The sequence below is a fragment of the Trachemys scripta genome, chromosome 3 (assembly GCF_013100865.1).
Source record: "Trachemys scripta elegans isolate TJP31775 chromosome 3, CAS_Tse_1.0, whole genome shotgun sequence".
Taxonomy (NCBI): domain Eukaryota; kingdom Metazoa; phylum Chordata; order Testudines; family Emydidae; genus Trachemys; species Trachemys scripta.
The window spans coordinates 161,203,217-161,224,432 of record NC_048300.1 but is presented as its reverse complement, the minus strand read 5'-3'; the positions used below and the strand labels follow the sequence as shown (position 1 = coordinate 161,224,432).

The 21,216-nt window shown below is 41.7% G+C and overlaps 1 protein-coding gene across 1 annotated transcript in view; it reads right to left on the bottom strand.

The window, feature by feature from the left end:
* The window catches only part of LOC117875514 (CUB and sushi domain-containing protein 1-like), a 1,845,931-nt gene extending 1,825,290 nt beyond the window's left edge, over nt 1-20,641 (bottom strand). Inside the window, exon 1 of the mRNA XM_034766897.1 lies at nt 20,174-20,641. Coding sequence (XP_034622788.1) covers nt 20,174-20,240 — 67 coding nt within the window. The 5' untranslated portion in view covers nt 20,241-20,641. The remainder of the gene's footprint in view (nt 1-20,173) is intronic.
* Between the last annotated feature and the right edge of the window lie 575 nt (nt 20,642-21,216).

Below are 21,216 nucleotides of genomic sequence, written 5' to 3'. Positions count from 1 at the left end.
CCCCAGCTTCTCTAACTTTCCTCACAGATTCTTTGTACCTAATATCCTTCTTTGTTGCCCTATGCTGGACTCCAGCCAAGACAATAATATTTTCCCTGTGCTATGGTTATCAATATCACATTACATGTTCTAGAAGAGGTTTTACAAGGGGTGGCTGTGTACATTAACAGTGTCCTCTGCTTTATTTCATATTCTCTCTGTCTTCTAAAACGTCCTTGCATCTCGGTTTTGACCTTTTTAAATGCTGCTTTGCTCTGGGCTGATAGCTTCAATTTATTTCCTCGGTAACCCCCAAATCATTTTCTAGCTCAGTATATGGGATGATTGTTCTATTTAGCAAGTATTTCCTTAATTGGTTTTGTGTTCCTAGATTAATTATTTTATATTTTTTCTAATCAAATTCCATTTCTTTTAACTGAGTCATGTAAATTATCCAAACCCTTTTGAATATGATTGCATTGCTCTTCATTACTTTCTGTGCTTTCAGTTCTAGTGTCCTGTGCAAACTTGGAGATCTTTGTTTACAAACTCTCACCCATATCATTTTTATGTAGTTGTACATAATCATGAACAACAGAGGTTCTAATACTGACCCTGAGGATGCTCTAGCTGTCCATTCTCTTTGTGTCCTACTCTTAAACTAGTTTTCTATCCAGCAGTCTGTTTTGCCTTCATGATGATTTCCCTTAGCCATTAATCTCCTAGGGTGGTACCTTGTCAAATGCCTGTAAGTAGACTACATCCATTGCATTTCCCTTATTTATCATGGCAGTAACATCTTCAAAGAATTCCAGCAGGTTAGTTAAGCATGACCTCCCCTGCCTGAATCTATGCTGGTTATCCTTAATCAAACTGATTTTCAAGTTGTTCTTTCACACTTTCCTTATGGTAATTTCATTTTCCCTACAAACCTTGTTAAACTCACTGATCTATGGTTTCTTGTTTTGCCTTTACTCTTTTTTTTTTAATCATGGATATTCGTTTGCCTTTTTCAATCCTCAAGACTCACTTCTGAGTTGGATCTCTTTTTAATAATGTCAGTGCACAGTTCTCTGGACTCCTCACTAGGTCTAGCTGAAAATTTTACATAAAAACTGTTTTTGATGGTAAATTGGGTTTTCTACTAAAAGTTGTTATGGGTTTTTGAGGTTGGGGATGGGGGGAGCTGTTTGTTTTTGTTTTTGCAAAATATCTGCTTTCCACTACAAATATTGAGTTTTCATCAAAAAACAATTGAAAACCAAAATGGTTTTTGTTTTTGTCTAAGTTATCCACCTATTTTCTGACCAGCTGTGTTCCTCACTAATACTAGATACTTAAACACCAACAACTGCTCACAAAGTCTTCTTCCACCTGTGGCCGGCCAAGACACTATGTACCATCCTGAGATGTAGACTAATCTATGCATTCATGACCTCTAGCTTCAATTATGCAAAATGCCATGCCTGGGGATGTGCACTGACGCAGCTGCTAAGCAATACAGGACACTGCCAATACATCGTCTCTGTGCTTCGGGCACTACAATTAGTCCTTACTGAATAATAGATTAAGTTCAAGATCCTGGACTTGATCTTCAAAGCCCCCAATGAGGTGGGGCTGGTTATCTCAACCATACAGGAAGATGTGGTGTTTAAGATTCATGATGATAGCTGCATTCACGAGCAATGGGATTAAGTGGGAACAGGGGTCACAACTCAGGTGACAGTGGGCCACAACCATGGAACTCCCTTCCACAGAGCATGAGAGTGATTGCAATTCTGTCTCTCTCTCATTCTCTCAAATAAAAAGCTGTCTTTGTCACCATGGTAACTGAACACCTTACAATAAATATATGCACAGCCAAATGGTTTGTTTATATGTAGACCTAGATTCTTTCTCCTCTCCAGTATCATTATGATGTCAGCAGAGCTGTGGAAGAGGGTTTGCTGGCTATGTGGTCAAACTTAGCACTAGAACTTAAAACACTTTGTCTATGTCCAAAAGCGAGAAAACAAGCAAAACAACCCCCCATATAATATCACAGTATTCTTTATAAGCTTACAATACTGTTAAAGTAGGTTGTATCTGAAGGACTAAACATGCTGGTACCCAAGGGCCCAATCCTGAAAGATACTGACCATCTCCTGAAAAGATAAGACATTGATTTAATCAGAAACTGAAGGACTCTTTGCCTCTCATGAGCAGACCCTGAAATAGTAGGTTGCCTTATGTCACATCTGAACAATCAATAGGTATTGATTTCCTGAATTTTTCATGTAGGTTCATTGTACTAAACAGACACTACCTGTGCCAATGGGAGGGATTCTCCTGTCAGTGTAGGTAATCTATCTCCCCGAGAGGTGGCGTTAGGTTGATGGAAGAAATCTTCTGTCAATTTAGCACTGTCTACACAGGTGCTAGTTCAGTATAGCTACGTCTCTGAGGGGTGTGGATTTTTCATGTCCCTGAGGGCTGGTCCACACTAACCCCCCACTTCGAACTAAGATATGTGAATAACGTAGCTGAAGTCGAAATATCTTAGTTCGAACTTACCGCGGGTCCACACGCGGCAGGCAGGCTCCCCCTTTGACTCCGCGTACTCCTCTCGCGGAGCAGGAGTACCGGCGTTGACAGCGAGCACTTCCGGAATCGATCTGGGATCGACAAGATGCGATAAATCGATCACAGAAGATCGATTGCTTACCGCCAGACCCGGAGGTAAGTATAGACGTACCCTGAGAGACATAGCTATACTGATGTAAATTCCTAGTATAGACCAGGCCTAGGCAGAAAGATGAAACGACTGATATTTGAAGGCTACGCCAGCAGCATAACAATGTAAAATGTCGCAATTTATCAACAAAAGCCATTTTAAACAAGTTTCTTTGAAGAAATGGAGTTGTATTAATTCCAAAAAATGGTTGCATTGTACCATGTTAGCTTTCTATGAAATTGGTTGAAATATCCCTTATAAAGTGTTTTCTTATGCTCAGTGATTAATTTTAAAACAGGCAAACTTTATACATAGTCACAGAAAAGCACAATTAATTTTGATATCACCCTGAATCCCTCATTAAATACTTGCTACCCAAAATTCATAATTACTTTTAAGTGAATACAGAGTATTTGTAAATTAAATCTGGAATTTGATGATGACATGTTCATAAAGTTTTGCTAACTTTAATAAATATTTTTTAAACAAACAACCGACCCAAAATAATTTTAAGGGTTTAGATTAGACTAATCAAGTCAAGAAAAATCAGTGAAAGTTGAACTTCCACCTTTCATTTGTTTCACTGTGAGTAGGAATTGCAGTAAAGCAGGTATGCAACATCTTGTTCAGCTCTAACTCTCTTCCAGCCATATTGCCCCAAGCTGTTATCTTGCCAGATTTCACAATCTAAGCAAGATTGATTCTGGTAAGTATTTGGATAGGAGACAACTTTACCCCCTAAATATAACCTCTCAGGAAAGACTTGGGTTCCTTTTAAAAAGAAGCCAAATGAGCAAACTTGGCTGCTTTGTTTGAAGTCATCATGGTCTCCCTAATAATTAGGGTGACCAGATAACGAGTGTGAAAAATTGGGACAGAAGGTGAGTGGGGGGTAATAGGTGCCTATATAAGAAAAAGGCCCAAATATCAGGACTGTTCCTATAAAATCAGGACATCTGGTCATCCCACTAATGATCATGAGGTTCTGGTTTCTGCTGCCTGATGCTAGTGTTACCCACACATGTCGGTTATATTTGCAAAGAATTTGCTGTTCAAATGGGCAGTTTGACATCTCTAAAGCTGGAGTGGGATTGGGGTTTTGGGCGGGGTTGGGCAGCCATGTTATGTCAAACCTAAATGCACGTATGAGGAGCAAACTCCCAGGCAGCAATAGAAGCAGTTCTCTCTATCTTTCTCTCTTTGTGTTTTAGGCTGTCTCCCATCATTTACTATCAGGATTTTCCATGTAAAATCAATAGCAATACCCAAGTTCCAAGTGGAGTTCATGGAATTTCTTGCACTTCTTGCTGTTCGGAGTGAATCTCTGTTTGGAGTAAGTTTTTTAACTTGTGTTAGTTTACTCTTGGGTGTTTGTGTTTTGGGTTTGTTTTTTGGGTTGATAGGGTTTTTGAGTTGAAGGGAGTTTCAGTATTGTGTCCTTCTTATAGTGGAAATGCCTTTGGACAGAGGAAGGTTTTGCAGCACTTCCTAAAGATGGTCAGTCTCTGGATTCACCTAGCCTCCTCTGGAGGTCATTCAGTAGTCAAAAACAATACTTAGTCCCCAGCTCTCACATGCTTTGTCCTGGGCTTTGTGATCTGTGTTGTCCCAGAAGAGTACAAATGTTTTGGTTGTTCTGGGTCCAATTTTGGTCTTTGATATCACTAGGGCTTAATCCATTTATAGCTTTGAAGATTAGGACAAAAGCCTTTAACTGGCCTTGGAAGCTGGCTGAGAGCTAGTGGAGAGAGCCAGAGCTGCCACATCACTGAAAGGGAAAGGATTACCTTTAAAAGTAATATCTTCTCCTCATCTCTCCGCCCTACAACTATGGTTGTCCTATGACATCCTGTCTCTTCCATCTATCTGTCTACCTATGTTATCATACGGCACCCAGTGCTGTTATATCTGAGTGCATCCACCTTTAAAAGCCTTCTGAAGGAACTTTGCTACTACTATAGATGATTGAATGTATTTAGCCTGTGGTATATTTATTTTAGAAATGTATTACTGGATGGTGAAATTCACCCCTGTGCAAAGGGACCACACAAGGTTGATGCACTAATTGCATCCCACTTAATCCCTCAAAACACAGTTATGGGGGGATTTGAGTGCTATATAGTCCTCATGCTCACCACTGTACAGGCACAAATTTCATTCAAACTGTGTATGCAATTTGGGCCCATTGTGCAATGTGGTGTATACCACCACCCACCTACTAACACAACTCAGTGGGAGCTGACTTCAGTGGGAGAGGAGGTCACTTAGCACCTGGCATGAGGCACTCAGCTGTTTTCAGAAACCAGCTCTGTACATGTATTTTATCAACTGCTCCTCAGAAAACAAAAAACCCTCAAGGGAGAGATAGTAGCCTATCGTGGTTATCCCGGTGGTTACAATGTAAAATTGTTACTGCGCATAGAAAAGCAAACTATCACAACCAGTGTGACTAGAATGAAAACTAGATAGCAAGAAGTAGATAATGGAATGGGCCCAAATGGTCATTTGTAATGAAATGCATATTTTTAAAAAGTGCCATCAGCAACACTGACTACAGCATCATGATCATTATAAATTATATGACAGGCATTAGGGAATACTTCATTTGTATTGTTAGGAACTTGCTAACATCCACAGTGGAGTTGTTTAGGTGCCTGTGAAATAAAGGATTTAGCTCAAGATTTTGAACTATCTTGTGTTCTCTGTTGAATGCAGAAGTGCTCATAGGGTGAAATTCGCTCAGGTGCAGAGGCACAGCACAAGACCTGGACACCATGTAAGACTCACCTTTGCCCTACATAGGGTTTAAGAAGTGCCTAGCTCTTGTGATGAACCTCTGCACAGCAGTGTGCACAAGAGCTCCCAGTAGTAATCCACTGTGCTTTTCTCCAGCTGGGAGTTGAGTATCAACAAATCACACTGGAGCATAACAAAACATGTTTTTAACTCTTTTATTTGAGCAAGAAAGAAATTATGCAGTGAATGAAACAATGCAATATAAGACCCAGGGAAAGAGTTTTAAAGAGACAGGAAAAGGAAAGGAAGAAGGACATAAAAGTTCATTTTGAAGATTAGCTTGTGCCTATTCTCCAGGGTTCTCCCCAGATGAAATTCACCTCTCTTCAGAAGGCCAGCACAAGACCTATGCATCATTTCAGCCATCAAAATAGAGCTTAAATGGGATTTACATGGTTCATAGACTATGTGCTGGCCCTCTGCACAGGGGTGAATTTTAGCCTACTACCATATATCACTGTGCCCAAGCAGTATCCTACATTCCCGTTTGGACCTGCACTGCAGTGTCACAAGGGTTCTCAAACTTTTAATCTTCACACCTAAGAGTACTGGAAAACAGATATTTTTGACTGCACAGAAGCAGTATTAAAGGCTCTGTATATGTGGTTTACAGTCAGTACATTAGCATTCAAAGAGATTGTGGTGGCAGTAGCCTGTAAGTGATCAGCAAGGAGCTGTTTAGGGGGAAAGTTATAGTGTTCATCATTTTTTATTAAAGCTTTTTCAATGAACACAAAGAGCAGTAAAGAATCCTAGAAAAGAAAACCAGAATAACAGATAAGGAATGCCAAGCTGGGAATTGCAGCCAGTGTGCTGACACAGTGAAATGATTTGAAGTAAATGACTGTCAAATAGAGAGGCAGTGTGTGGCAGTGGATAGGGTCAGGGCTGTGGCCCTAGGTCTTTTGTCATCCATGACGAAAAATGTTTTTGGTGGCCCCCAAAAGGTTGAATATACAACCCCCAAACCTAGATTTGGCACTTTGTCTCCCCACCATCCTGATTTGGTTCCACTAGAAGATGGTATCCAGAATGACTATCCTGATCATCAGCCCTTAAGGATGACTGTGAATAGGGCACTGATTTGGGGCAAGGCAAGGAGACTTGGGTTCTTTTACCCAGCTCTTTACTATGTGAACTTGGGGGGGGGGATACTTCACCTCTCTGTGCATTTGTTTCCCCTCCCCATTTGTATGTGTCTTGTCCAGTTAGATTATAAGCTTTTTCTGCCTCTGTGTTTTGCATAGTACTGAGTATAATGGGGATCCACTCTCATTTGGGGCTCTAGCAATTACTCTACCATAAAATATAAATATGAATTTACCTGTACAGCACCCCATACTTACGGTCCTGTTAAAATAATAATAAGTGACAAATTGTTATAATTAACGGAATAGAAAAGAAAAAAAAATCAGGGGGAAAAAGATTCCTGTTTAAAAAAAAACAGTAACTGACTGAATCACTCAGTGCACAATGTAGTGATGTATTCCATTTTATATCGCTTATCTCTTTATCTCATGCTATCAGAGAGTGAGCCGATAAAGTCTAAAAACGGTTTCCAAAGGTTTTTACATTTGTCTGTGCTATCCTGCAAGCTGAATGCTAGACCTTCAGGTGACACAGTTTCTGTCACTGCAATAGTCCATTTCTTCATCATGGGCAGTGCTTTATCATTCCAGTGTCAAAGAGTGATTAGTTTTTTAATTGATTTTGTTCCCATGGGATAGATCCTTCTGCACTGTACTTTTCTTTAGCTATTACCTAGATATGAGCAGTGTCACTAAGTAAACATAAAGATGAGACCAGGGGCGAGTAAGACCTTTTTAACGCTTCTGTTCTACAGAACTGTCTTTGAAAGTGTATGTACTCTATGGCAAGGCTTTCACTTTCACACAAATTCAACTCTGGTGTTATACTGATCAAATCTATGAACATTTCCACTGAAGACAATGGAATTACACCTGTCAGGAACATGGCCCATGAGTGACAAAGATTTTTGTATTATATACACCACCAGAAAATATTGTCATGTTATTATTGTATTAACAATATGGGATATTATTTGCTTAGGGCCTGATCCAATGCTCATTGACATAAATAGGGGGGTTCCTTCCATTGGTTTCAATGGGCATTGTATCTATCTCTCTGAATCACTGAAAACTTGTCTAATGCTAAACAGGGCAGAGATGGCTTAATTGTGTCTGGCCCTCATGCAGCTCCACAGTGGAGGGAATAAGATGCCTCCCTAACTCATGAGGTCCATGTAAGAATTACAACCTCTTTGCTCCTCCAAGTGCAGGGGCTGCTACAAAATTGCTCAATCCCCATAGAAGCAAGTTGTCAGTTGTGAGCAGGGGTGGCTAGGGAGTAAGCAAAGCCACATATCCACTAGCTTCACCTACCAGCCAGCAAAGATGTCTATCCATGGGGGCATGTGCATTCTGCACCTCTTAAAGTAGAGGAGTTGGGAAGCTCTTCTTGTATTTCCTCGAGGTAGTGAAGCATTGTGCCATCTCCGACAATAGGTTGTTCCTCAGAGGAATAAATACAACCCAAAATAAAGACAATCCCTGCCCATCAGAACCAGATAGATAGAGAAAATAGGACAGAATTCCAGCAGAAGAAATAATGTAGAGTATTTGTTGTTTGCTTTCTCTTAGTCCTGGGCCTGGACAAAGCCACTTAATAGGCATCCAATACAATCTACATGAAGTGTGAATAGGCTCAGTTTCAAATTGCAACTTGCACTGTTTTATAATTTTTGCTCTGTAATAGCTATTCTGTTCCTGAGTAGCTCATGTTCAGATCTCTTTCTTCAGTGTGACTTTATATATGGGGGTAAATGGGATGCTTTGGTGTTTAAATAAAGCAAAGAAAATTGGTTTATACTTGGAAACTGTATGAGGTTTGGATCTCACAAAACAATTAGCTAAACGTTCCTCACATTTAATAAAAGGTGAATGGATATTGTGTATTGCAGGGGTCGGCAGCCTTTCAGAAGTGGTGTGTGTCTTCATTCAATGCCAGTAATACATTTTAACGTTTTTAGAAGGTCTCTTTCTATAAGTCTGTAATATATAACTAAACTATTGTTATATGTAAAGTAAATAAGGTTTTTAAAATGTTTAAGAAGCTTCATTTAAAATTAAATTAAAATGCAGAGCCCCCCAGGCTGGTGGCCAGGACCGGGGCAGTGTGAGTGCCACTGAAAATCAGCTCGCACGCGTGCCATAGGTTGCCTACCCCTGGAGTACTGTATCCATTCTCTTTACCGCTCAAAAGAGAATGTAAATTAGGCACAAATGACAAGAGGTTCTGGGGATCCAAGCATCTGCAGGTTCCATTGAAGTCAATGGGACCTGCAGGTACTTTGCAACTCTGAAAATAATGCAAAAATTAAGATTCATATGAAGCTAGAATCTTGTAATAAAGAGTGTTCCCACCACCCTTCCAGGTGCATTGGACTTTACTCTAAAACTTGTTTCTTTACTTACAATGAGCTCAGCAGAAGTAGTTTGCACATATTCTGTTAATTGGTAAACAGATTTACCCTTCCATCAGATACTTGGTTACAAAGGGTTTGTGTTGCAGGCAGAATGGGTATGACTTGAGTCTCGATGTATCACAAAAGTATTCCATCCACAAGTCTGTTTCTTTGTTAAATAAAAGAGACAAGGTGAGTGAGGTAATATTATTTATTGGACCAACTTCTTCAGGTCTTCTTCAGACACTGAGATGAAGTACTAGTAAAGTGCAAGTTTTAAAGAGCATGAGAAGGTGAGATAGGAGGGTGAAGGTCTCTGAACTCTTGAGGCCCGATCTTGCAGTCCTTACTCAGTGAACACTCCCTCTGAAACCAAGCAGAGTGTTGTCTGAGCAAGGCTTGAAGAGCCGGGTTTGTGAGGGGTTGAAATGACTCATTTTCCTGTCAATTAAATTGGTACCACCCCAAAGAGGTTGCACTAAAGTTCCTGAGAAGAGATTCTGGCCCTACAGCCTTACTTGAAATACTGTATTAGTTCCAGTTTTCAGCAGTAGAAACTCAGACTTATAACAGTAAAATAACTAGCTTTTATTGATCCAAATTACTATGTGTCTATATGCAGATAGAACTGATCATATAGGTATTCCTGAGAAACTTCAAAACTGAATTCACTTTGACAAAACAATTCCTAAACTTTTTTTAATGTCCATTACCAAGTGATAAAGAAACTACACCAACTGTCTGACCATCATCTTCCAGGAACATTTAAAAAAAAAAATCTGTTCCAGGGCTCCTTCAATACAAAGAAACCTATTTTCCCAGCAGAAATAGCATTGAACTTTATCTTATTTTCAAACCACATTTCTTTCACTTCTAACTGCAATCTAAGAAATACCTCTTTAAACCAACAACTTATTTCTTTAGAAACTTTTTAAAAGTATCTTTAGACTATTTTTATGTATTTCAAAAGAGTCAAAATGCATATATTTTGCTGAGCATAAGTCAAATGAGAAAGTTTAGTTTGGTTAGAAGTACTTCAGATAGTAATTGAAATGTTCAGACAACATACCCTTTTATTCTTCTTTCCTACTGTAACATTTCATTGAACTAATTTTGTAATTGGAGCTGTAAAAGAAATAAAATGATTAATCCTTTTTTGTTCTATAATCCTTTCTGCAGTGTAATTCCCTCAAAATGTAAAGCTTCAAGATAAAATATTGTCATGGAGATCAAAACGACAATTGTAAGTTGGCCTCTCCACTCTACACTACCTATTATTAGTTTGATGATTACTATTTATTATCATCACATGGTTATAAAGGAAATCTTAACAGCCTGATAACACAACGTCTAAGGCTGGATCCCCAGCTGGTATAAAGCAACATAACTCCATTGATTGGATTACAACATGCTATCATATTTTTTATTATATTTACTGTTTATAGGTGCATACAGAATATGAGGGGCTAGATGCTCAGCTGTCTTAAACCATAACATATAAAAACCAGGGCAACCTCATATTCCAAAGTATTATCTGATGCACTGGTTTTTAAAAAAAGACTCTAGAGCCTCTCAAGAGTTGACAGAAAGAACTAGATTGTCATGGCAACGTGAGTTGTAGAAATCCTTCTTTCCTGTTTGCACAGATCATCTCCATTTGATCAGTCTGTTTACTAAATGTTACTAAAGAAAGCAATTAAAGGTTAATCTCTCCTCAAAAGCAAATAAATTAAATGCTAGAGAAATGGAGCAGAGAGAATACACTTCAGTCTGGTCAACAGATTTCAAATATAATGGATCTTCAATGTAAATGAAGCTTCTGTGGCTATTTGCATAATATCAAATATTATGCAAGAGTTAGGGCTCTATTCATCAATATTTGACTTGCCACTTTGTCCTCATTTTGATACAAGTTTTCTGCATGGATCGAAGATGCAATAATGGCCATTGAGTTCCCTGGGCTTTGGATCAGGTTCCAACTACTCAGGATTCATCCTTTAGGAAACTTAAACTATAAAGCACAGTACCAACATCAAAGCCAAATTTGGCTAGCTGTGAATAGAGGCAAGGATTTCAACCACAGGCTGGGAGATTCCTTTCAAATTAACAACCTTGTGGATCCGCAAAAGGCTTAACAAGCTTGCAGCATTTATGCATGTTTTACAGCCTCTTTTAAATAGGTTCATAGGTAAGCAAGAGAGACCTAACTGAACAAAGTTCACTCATCTATATACTCTTGTGTTGCCACCTTTGCTTTCCTAAAATCTACTAGCATCACATTCTTCCCATTGACGCCACTGCAAATAATGAGTCAAGGTGAATTCTCTAGATATTAATGTGCTTAGATAAAGAAAATCAATTTCATTTCACAAGAGATATGTCTACAAAGGTAGAAGGTCACATACTGTAACATCAGCAGCTGCTTGATGGTACTAGAGTTCTAAAAGTGAATTATACAGTAGCACTGTCTCCAAATGCTTAGTTTGACTCAATTCCTGTATTATATTATAAGAAAGATCAGAAGGATACTTCCTGTTTCCCTTTCTCAAGCATACCGTTAGCCTCACCACTTTGTTCCCTCTTCTTTTCTTATTGTTTGTTACAGTAACTTGTTTTGTTCTCTTTCAGGATCCATGTGTGCATATATGTTTCTACAGTGCCTAGAAATACAGTGCCCTGATCTTATGTTCCTTGGAGCATTATAATCTTATTGCAACTACATACAAAATGCCAATAATTACATTAAAAAGAACCCACTATGATTAATCTTAATCTAAACCTTATTTAGATTGTAAAGTCAAGCACTCAGAAGCAGGAAAATGTCAGTTAAGGTTGCCAGTGTCAACTCTCTTTCTCTCTCTCAGCCTGGGAGCTGGGGAGCTCCTTTCCAATCTGGTGCCCCCACTGGTGGGAATGGGCCACTAGAGTCATATGTTGTGTTTGTGATGGTTGTGTGGAGCCTGGTCCAGCTCCTTTTCCCAACTGCTGGAGATTTGGCCTGTTCCTGGGGTTCCCAATACAATGTGCGCTGCCACAGCTTTGGTAAACCAGGCCCTAGATTAGAATTTTATGTTCCGTTATTATTTTGGCTTGCTGCCAAAATGATGCTGACAACACACGTGAAAGTAGGGAAATGATTATTTTCAAAAGTTTACATCACTTTTATATTTGATCAGAAGCTCATGGAAAAAAGAAAAGGCACATCTCTGGCCCCAGGACACTCGCTGCCAAATTTCAAAGGTTTGATGCCAACAATGGAGGTGCTTAAGCCTTTTTTAAAAATAAATTAGGCAATCTAACTACAGGTGTCACTATCAGCCCACTCTATAATAAAAAAAACAAAGATTACTTTCATAGAAAAATATGCAAAATCTTGCATTTTGCAACTTTTCAGTAAAAAAATCTTACTTTGAAATTGCAAATAAAGTAAAAGGCAAGGGCTGCAAAATTCCATTTTAAAATGGTGACAATATTTTATGCAACTGTTTGCAAAACAAAGGCTGTGGGCTTTGCAAAGTATTATTCATCATGCTCAACACTGTATGAGCTGCAATTTAGCAAACAATTTTTTTCCAGAATACCACTGTACAAAAGAGACATGATTGTGGAGCATGATCCCGTACTTCAGTATCCCTGGGATACTGTCGAAGAGACATAAAACATTTCAAGACTAAAATGACGGTAGCATTTTCTGCACATTGTCCACAATAATTTCTTAAAGAGGGGAGGGGAGAAGCAGCAAACCAGAAGTTGAGTAAAATTCTATATCTGTTTTGTATATTGGATAATTTGTTCAAGAACAGATTACCTTCGTAACTATATGAGCCTATTAATGCTGCCAAGATCAATGGCCCAGATTCACTGCAAGTTCATGCTGTTTTACACCAGTGTAAATCCTGACAGAGGGCCCCAGTGACTCAAAGTTCACCTGAGAAAAAGGGTGTTCCATCACAAAGTCACAATCTTTTCTCAGCCTTATTCCGAGAACTAATCATTCACCATGGGCCCCATCCAGCTACTGTTGAAATCAACAGAAAAACTCCTATTGACATCAATTACAGCAGTATTGGATCCTCAAAATTATAATAAGTTATGTTGCTTTACTAAAAAATGTCTCTAAATGTTAAGTTATATAAAGATGGAAATAGCTATTGCATAGCTAATCGGTAATTAAAAATGCATAATTTAACAACTGTGAAGCTGTAACAACTTGCAATTCATTTTTATACCTGAAATTAGCGCATTACTAAAATTGCAAGAAATCGGGGTGGGGGGTTGTTTGTTTGTTTGTTTGTTTGTTTGTTTTTGCTTATCTTTCACTGAAAGTGAACTATTGACAATACTCTGATTAATCAAGAGGCATCTGGTTAATCATCAGACATATGAGACTAATTAATTCTTGCTCTACTTTTTAACTGAATGGTCCCTCCAGTTAAAAATGATGGGAAACTGTTGTGGTTTACAGTTTTTCAACTGCATATGATCTTGGAGAAAAATATGTATGCTCTGAAGAATGGTATCACTCTTTAATGACAATACAATGTAGTATTTCTCTTGTAAGAGGTCTCTGTGCATGTGTGTTTCTTCTTTTACAATTAAATTCCAAAATGTAAACAACTGATAAATATTGCCTTTGTATATCAATATAACACTGGCACTAATCCAAGTAGTTTGTTTAAGCATTAATTAATGTTTATAACCAAGCTAATGTTGATTTTCTGAAATATGGAAGAAATGTTGTGTGGTTTACTGGAATCTTTCATCCATCTAGAATAAAGATATGAGGACAAAGCAAGATCTCCGTTTTCCTCAGGCACTGAGGGTATTTGTCCCTAGTTCAAAAGTTACTGGTTGATCAAAATGGTGTAAAGCAAAGGTTCTCAAACTGTGGTCCATGGACCACCAGTGTTCCAAGAGCTCCATTCAGGTGGTCCGTGGATAGTTCCCTCCAAGGTGTGTGCCTGGGCGGCTGCACATGACAGAATGAAGGGCCACCCACCTAATTAGTGGAGCTGCACAGGCATGGCTCCACTAATTAGGTGCCTGGACCCTGGAGAAGACATACATGTAAGGTGAGGTGGTGGCCTTGGGGAGTGGGGGGAAGAGGGTAGGTGGGAGGGGGCAGTGGGGTGAGAAGAGGAGGCAGGAGGAATTTGGGATGTGCAGGGCTGCGGCAGCCAGAGAAAGAGGCGACTTTCCCCAGCTCCAGGGCTGTGGCTGCTGTGGCAGGGGAGAGACCCCCCTCTTTCCCTCGGGGGCTGCTGCGAAGGGGAGAGAGGGCACATCTGTCACGTTAGAAAGGTGATGACTACTGATATTAAAATATGAGTTGTGTGTTTTTATTTGTAGAGCAAAAAAATCTTAATTATTATTACTATTATATCATTATTATTATATAGCACTTTTATCCAAAGCACTTGACAATAGTTAGCTAATGGAACAAACAACATTTGGAAAGATCATTAAGTGGTCCGCTGAGACCCTCGGCAATTTTCAAGTGGTCCACGAAAAAGGAAGTTTGAGAACCATTGGAAAGGAAATTGCAGCTGATGTAGAGAAGTAAAGTATCTCAGTAAAATAAGCAATTCATACATCCATATGGGGCACTTCCATATCACTCATTCTTTGTTCATTGCAGAAATGGTGGGGGGAAACAGCATAATACTATAATCTTAATTTTGCAGCCATGTTGATGTGATTCCAGAAGGGCCGTAATCTTATTGCAATTACACTAGGATACCTTTATAGTAATGCCACTCAACTACACTACAGGCCTTGTCTAAACTTAAAAGTTTTGCTGCTTTAAAGATGTTAGCATAATTAAAATGGCAAAGGCCTCCTTCTATAAACACAATTATAATGCATAAAAGTGCTTATAGCTTACAGTGATTCAGCCAATCAAAATAAGATCTACTGATATAACTGCATCCACGCTAGGGCTTTTACTGGCATAATGATGTCGGCAAAAGAAACCACACCCCTACCAACCTAGTTTTTAAATGGAGACTGGACCTCAGGGACCAGAGATGTAAAGATCCCAGTTACTTCATGGCTTTGAACTCACAGTAATATTTGATTTTACAGTACCACACCTTAAGCAGTGGATTACTCTGGAACAAGGTATTAATATGAAGGTCAAATGATGGTGTACAAAAGACTGGACTTGTAAGTTTTCAAATTAATAGTCAATAAGGGTTCTCAGTCACTTCCCAGATAGGACCCGCAGTACAGCAAACCATTAATGTGTTGGTTTCTGTACCTTGAGATTTACACACTTGTATTCAGTGGGATCAAAGTTTCAATTTCAAAGGTATCTGGACCATAACTTCCTTAAGCTTCTTTGAAAATTCCAACCTAAATAAATATGTCATTACTCTGCTCTACAACCAATACAAATAAGATCAAGACTCAGGCCCCAAATTTGTATAGGAGGAACACTTAGCAGAAAAACAAAACAACAAAAAACCCACATAATACTCTCAAGCTTTAGTCTAAATCATACATATGTATGAAAGGGCATAAATGTCTAGTGCAAAACTAAGCTCTGAAACTAGCCCAGAGAATATTTCCGGTGCTTTCAGTCTATCTCAGAAGGTGCCTCAACACCCATTTTGATTTTAGTGAGCCCTGAGGTCATTGTACATCTCACACAACTGGGCTCTTGTACACCATCGTCAGGGCCTCATATTAGCACACTACTGTATCTTCTTTTGGACTGTCTTTAATAGGAGGGATAAAACTAGAAGGTGGCTGTGTTCTTGGGATCTCCGGTGAACTCATAATTTCTACAGTGTAGTTTTCTCAGCTGTTACCTAATATTTTTACTCTAGTGTAAAACCAGAAATATGGGTCTTTCCTAATGTAAAGGTGTATTTTTAAAATGAGGAGATAATTTATTAAAAGTGAATACACTGGTACATTAGGACAGCATATTTTAATGCTGGGGACAGAACTGCCTGCTCATTTTTGTTTCTTGTTAGGCCATTCCCACTTCAGACTGAGCAGAAAAGGGATTGTCCATTGAGTACTTATCACTCACTTCTGAACATCCAATACTTGGCTCTGGTCCTAAGTGCAAAAATAAAAAAAAATAATAATAATAATCCGGTTTAACTCATTTTCTCCTTGCTTGTTTGAGCTTCCTCTGGAGGAAATAGGAGCCTCTCTAGGGACACCATCTTCACAGTTTGAGAAACATTGCTCCGCAGATAGAGAAAATACATGACTTTAAGAGAGAAACGTTCTCAACTCAATATACGGAGCAGGCCTTAAACATAGTGGAAACTTATAGGTGTTGTAGTCATAGTAATTATTTGACAAAGTGGCCACAGCAAACAGAGAGTACATAAAATGCAGGGTTGCTTTTTTTTAAAACAAGATCTTTAACCTGTAGATGTGTGAGTGCTTTCCCAGACTGGATATGATTTAAACACAGAAATCTCTTTCCTTCTCTCTTTTTGATTTACATGAACTATACCTCTGAGGTTGTAATATAAAATAAAACTTGTTTATGAACATTCTGTTTGAGACAATTAAGTGGCGTACTTTCTCTTTCATTGCCAAAGTGATCTGAAAAAGGACAGTAACTGATCTTGAAAATATTTGAAAACATGTATTGTACCCAGTATAAAACATTTCATCAATGCATTCCCCTATGTTGTCTTCTATAAAAGTAGCTAGAGACACCAAAGAATAAAGATTCCACCAGTAGAGAGATTATGTTAACCTTCTAGCCTGAAGAAATTTTAATCTCACAGTAATTTAAATCTTCTGCTTTACTTTCCTAATAGTAGATGTTTCTCATCTTTTTTAAAGGGGGGGGGGGAAATGCTGCTGTGTTTTTGCAAGATTCAAAGAAACTAACAGACTCCTGGAGGTTTTTGGCTGAGTTGTAGCATATCAAAATGAACAAATGATTATGATAAACAAGCCACCTTCCCCTACAGAGCTGAGTACTGCTGTTGTTTGCCTTGTGAGGTATTCTTTTCTCCGGTAGTTTCTGAAGGAGTGATATTTTTAAATGACTCCATGTCTGTCTCTCTATAGCATATAAAGGAGAAAAACTTTACCTGTTTTGCAAAATACTCACATCCATCAGTATAACAGAATGGTAGCAGCTAAATAGAAGTCAAAGCAATGTTTCTAAGTCTACTTACTACATTAAGGGAAAATGTGCGCATTTCTTTACCTACAGTCAGTCCTTGCTTTTTACCTTTGAAAAGTTGTAGCCAATTGTACAGCAGCAGAGTGTCTGAATTACATTTCATAATGCTACTGTTAAAGAGCAATGCAGGAGGTAGACGAGCTCTCATTTACAGCTGGATAAAGGGAAAACTACGTGCAAGGCAACACCTACAGAAAAATGCAGCACTTTGGAGCTTTACATATCAAACCCAAGAGAATCCCTAGTACAATGAACAGCAAATTAATTCACCGCCATTGGACAGCTAAAATAAAGAGTTCCTGGGATCTATTCATTAAGATTTTATGGGCTTCTGAAAGCAAAGGCTGTTCATATTACTAAGCAATGAATTATCTCGCTCTTTTTACTCTGTAAATCTAATTCCAGACTTAGGTTTATCTTTTACTAAATATAGATACCTGTACGCAACTGCCTAGGGACCTTAATGGGAAAGAATCATGTCAAATATCCCTGCTGTTTCCTCTTCTACCCGTTGTTTGGCTTCAATATTAAGTCAGGTTGCAGCCTTTAAGTGGGTGCGTTCCTACTCCATATTAAGCCAGGTATAATTATATTCTGCAGCCCAGCATCAGAGGTCGTGCCCAAATGTGCCTGGCCAAGCTCTTTGTATGTAACCAAACCACGTCGGATCGGCGCTGGATAACCAAGATCCAGCCTCCAGCTTTTCATATGTGCTGTCAGCCGTGCAAAGAAACACTTAAATGTCAAACGCCAGAACCAGCTACAGTGTATGTTATAAATGAGGAGCGGGTCTATGTCCTCCAAGAGAGCCGAGACAATAGTAGCATTGATTGCAACTCGCCCCATTCCACCCCTGAGGCCCGGTCAGGGGACAGATTATTGGCCTTGCTCCGTCCGGTGGGGTGGGCTGGGGCAGGGGTGGAATTGGGAATTGCCATTGGGTGTCAGTTCCTGACCTAGCCTATCCCTCCCTCCCCCCGGCCCCGAACTTCTGGAGCTGGCGGCGCTGCTAGACCCAGGCAGCTGTTATCACCCCCGCCTCCTAGACCCAGCGCGACGTGCCAGCGGATCCGGCTTTGTATCATTATTCCCCAAACCCACCCAATCCAGAGGCAGGGGTTGAAGTGCCAGGCACGTGTGAGGATTATTAAACAGCCGCAGGGCAGTGCAAAGCGTAGGTTAATTGGGAAAGGATCAGGAACCGAAAGGGGGGAAAGCAAATAGCCCCTGCCAGGGGGAAACGATCAGCCGGCAGAAAGGGGGGAGGCAGGTAGGGGCTGGGGACGCTGGACGTCTGGGCAGGTGATTATACATAACAGATTTTTTGCTTTCCTGGGACTGGAGTGCACCATGTATTGCACCAAGGACAACCCCCATTTAAGGAGCTGCCCTTTCAGCACCACCACCACCAAATCAATCCGATGTTTGTGCTTCTCTGTTCTCTATTCCCTACCAGTAAAAGGAGATCGGAGATAGCCTAGTGACCCGATGTTGCCCTGTTAGTGCCCTGGGCAGTCCCAGGATTTGAGCTGAGGCAGGGTCCTCGGTGGTTTAGGGACCAGACGTGTCTTATTGCTGATCCGTCGGTTCCTTTGCCCAGCTCAAAGTGGATCAGAACCAACTATACACCTACTGCCTTGCACCCCTCTCAGAACCGCTGCTGCGGACCAAAGCTACCCCAGGAACATACTAAAACCAAAGGGCACTCTGCAGTGCCGCCCCGTGTAGCAGTGACCCCCAGGACGAGGGGCTCAAAGGAGAGGGCAAGACAGGGAACGAGGAACTAAAACTCCTCCTCAGTTTGGAGTTTGGCGTTTCGCTTTCTTTCTCTCCTTCCCTATTTTCAGTCACCCACCCAAAAAACACCCCAACAAACAACAACAACTGGGGAGCAGCAGAAAATGGGAGGAAAATGAGACGGAATCAACTATTTATTTTTAAGAAACATTTTGAAAATTTGGGAGGAGGAAGGGACCCTGCCCCCACCTCCCACGCGCTGTGCAGATGACAAAATAAACCGACCCCCCCCCCCCCCCCCAGGAGGACAGGCTGCATATAGAGAAAACAGCTCCGAGCAGGTGAACTAGGAAACAGGGACAGGTGCCTTGCTGTGAGGTGAGCATCCTCCCTCCCCACCCCCCAGCGCAGCACTTTAAAGGACCCGGCTAACAAGATACGAAACGAATAATGGGGAAGTTGTTGTCTCCAGACATGAGGCAAGTGTTGGGGCTGAGGCCAGCCCTGAAGTTGTGAAACCCCGTTCTGCAGCCCCTCCCCCATCACCTAACTCATTCCCAGGCGAAAGCCAAGCTGCTCGGGTGGGGAGCGCTGTGCATTTGATGTGCTGGGCATCACAGAGCTCCCTTCATCCCCGCAGAGGAGAGGAGAGCAGGGAGGGCTTTAGAGAAGCCGGACCCAGCTTTCCTTCTTTCCGCTACTTCCCCAGCTTGGCCACTCCTGGGAACTTACAAGAGACGAAGTCCGACCATAGGGAAAGCGGGGGCGACTCCCCGCAGACACCCGCTCGCCCAGCCGCGGGAGCAGGGAGCCGGATCGCGGTGTCAGGCGTGGGGAGGTATATTTAAATCCAGGGAAGGGAGGGGAGAAACAAACTTGCCCGCCCAGGTGCTGTCCACAGCACGCTGGTAAGTACCGCACAGCGGTGTGCAGCGGGGAACTGTTCGCAAACTCCCCTCCGCATCCTATGCGCACAGCTCCTCTCGGAGCACCACAGCGGGCAGAGAGCAGTTGGGGTCCGGCTCCTGCTCGCCGCTTTCCCCCGAATGCTTGTCAGGAGCCATCGGGCTGGCTCTGACCCCAAAGCCCGGAGAAGTCCACATGGGAGAGAGAGGATAAGGGAAAGGGGGGTGGGATGGCTTGGGAAGCCGAATGCCTGTAATTGCGTTGAACAGAAATCAGTGATGGGGAACTCGCCGGTGGGGAGCGGAGAGTTGGGATGAAATAATCGCCCCGATCCCCAGTCAGCTCCTTCCTGAGCACAAATACAGACCCTGATTGCAAGAAACCCAAACCTTACCCTGAGCTGCAGTGAGGAGCCCCGCGCAGAAAAACAGCAGAGACTTGAATTTCCTCCACGCAGTCATGTCTGCAGTTATTCCACACACCCACACACAACCCCGGCGGCTCTTCTCGGCTGTGACCGTCTCCTCCGAGGAGCAGTGGGACTAAGGACAGTGCCAAATAATCACCAAAGGGCAAAGAGAGGAAGAGGGGAAAGATCCAGGTCCCGAGAGCAGCGCAGCATCCGACGCCTCCTGCAGGACTGGTCGCTCGGCTCGCTTCGCTCTTCTCATAGCATCAAGTCCTGAGCCACTGCAGGGCTGGGATGCTTAGAGCCTGGTTGCTGGCTGGCCGGTCCAAGGGGGAGGAAAAACAAGCAGAGACCCAGGCAAAGAGGCATCGAGAGAAGCAGGGAGGCAAGAGAGAAGAGGCAGCAGGCGGAGAGCGATCCAGCGAGTGTGAGAAGGAGGAGGAGGAGGAGGAGAGAGGGAGGGATCGAGAGCGCAGCAGACGGGCTGCTAGCGACACAAGGAGCTGCTGCTACTGCTGCTGGACTCAACCATCACTTCCCACAGAGAGGGGAAGGAGACTGGCTGGAGCTGCACAGCCAACACACACCAACCCAAGTGGGCAGCCTCCTGGCTGCAGAGTGCAGGCACCCACACTCGCCCGGCAGCCTCCCCGCTCAAGAACCAGGCGCCTTTGCCATAGCATCGGGGTTACTCTGTCTCAGGCACTCACACACGGAGAGGACAGCAAGGCGAGGCAACGTGAGGTACACTTGAAGAGTCCCATGAAGGCAAAGACTTCCTTCCTACACCCTCTTGGCTCCTACTTGCTGTCAGTGCCCCTGGCCTTCACTGCACGCAATTAGCTCGCACAGATGCCAAGAGAAGGGCGAACAATGCCCTGTGTTGCACAACACTTGGTTACGAAATGAACCACCCTATTTGCATGAGGTCCTGCTCTTAGATCAATCTTCTCAAGTGCCTCTTCCACGCTCCCTTGCTAGGGCGCCTCCGCGATTTGTAATCGCTATGTAGTTTCCAAAGCTGGGGA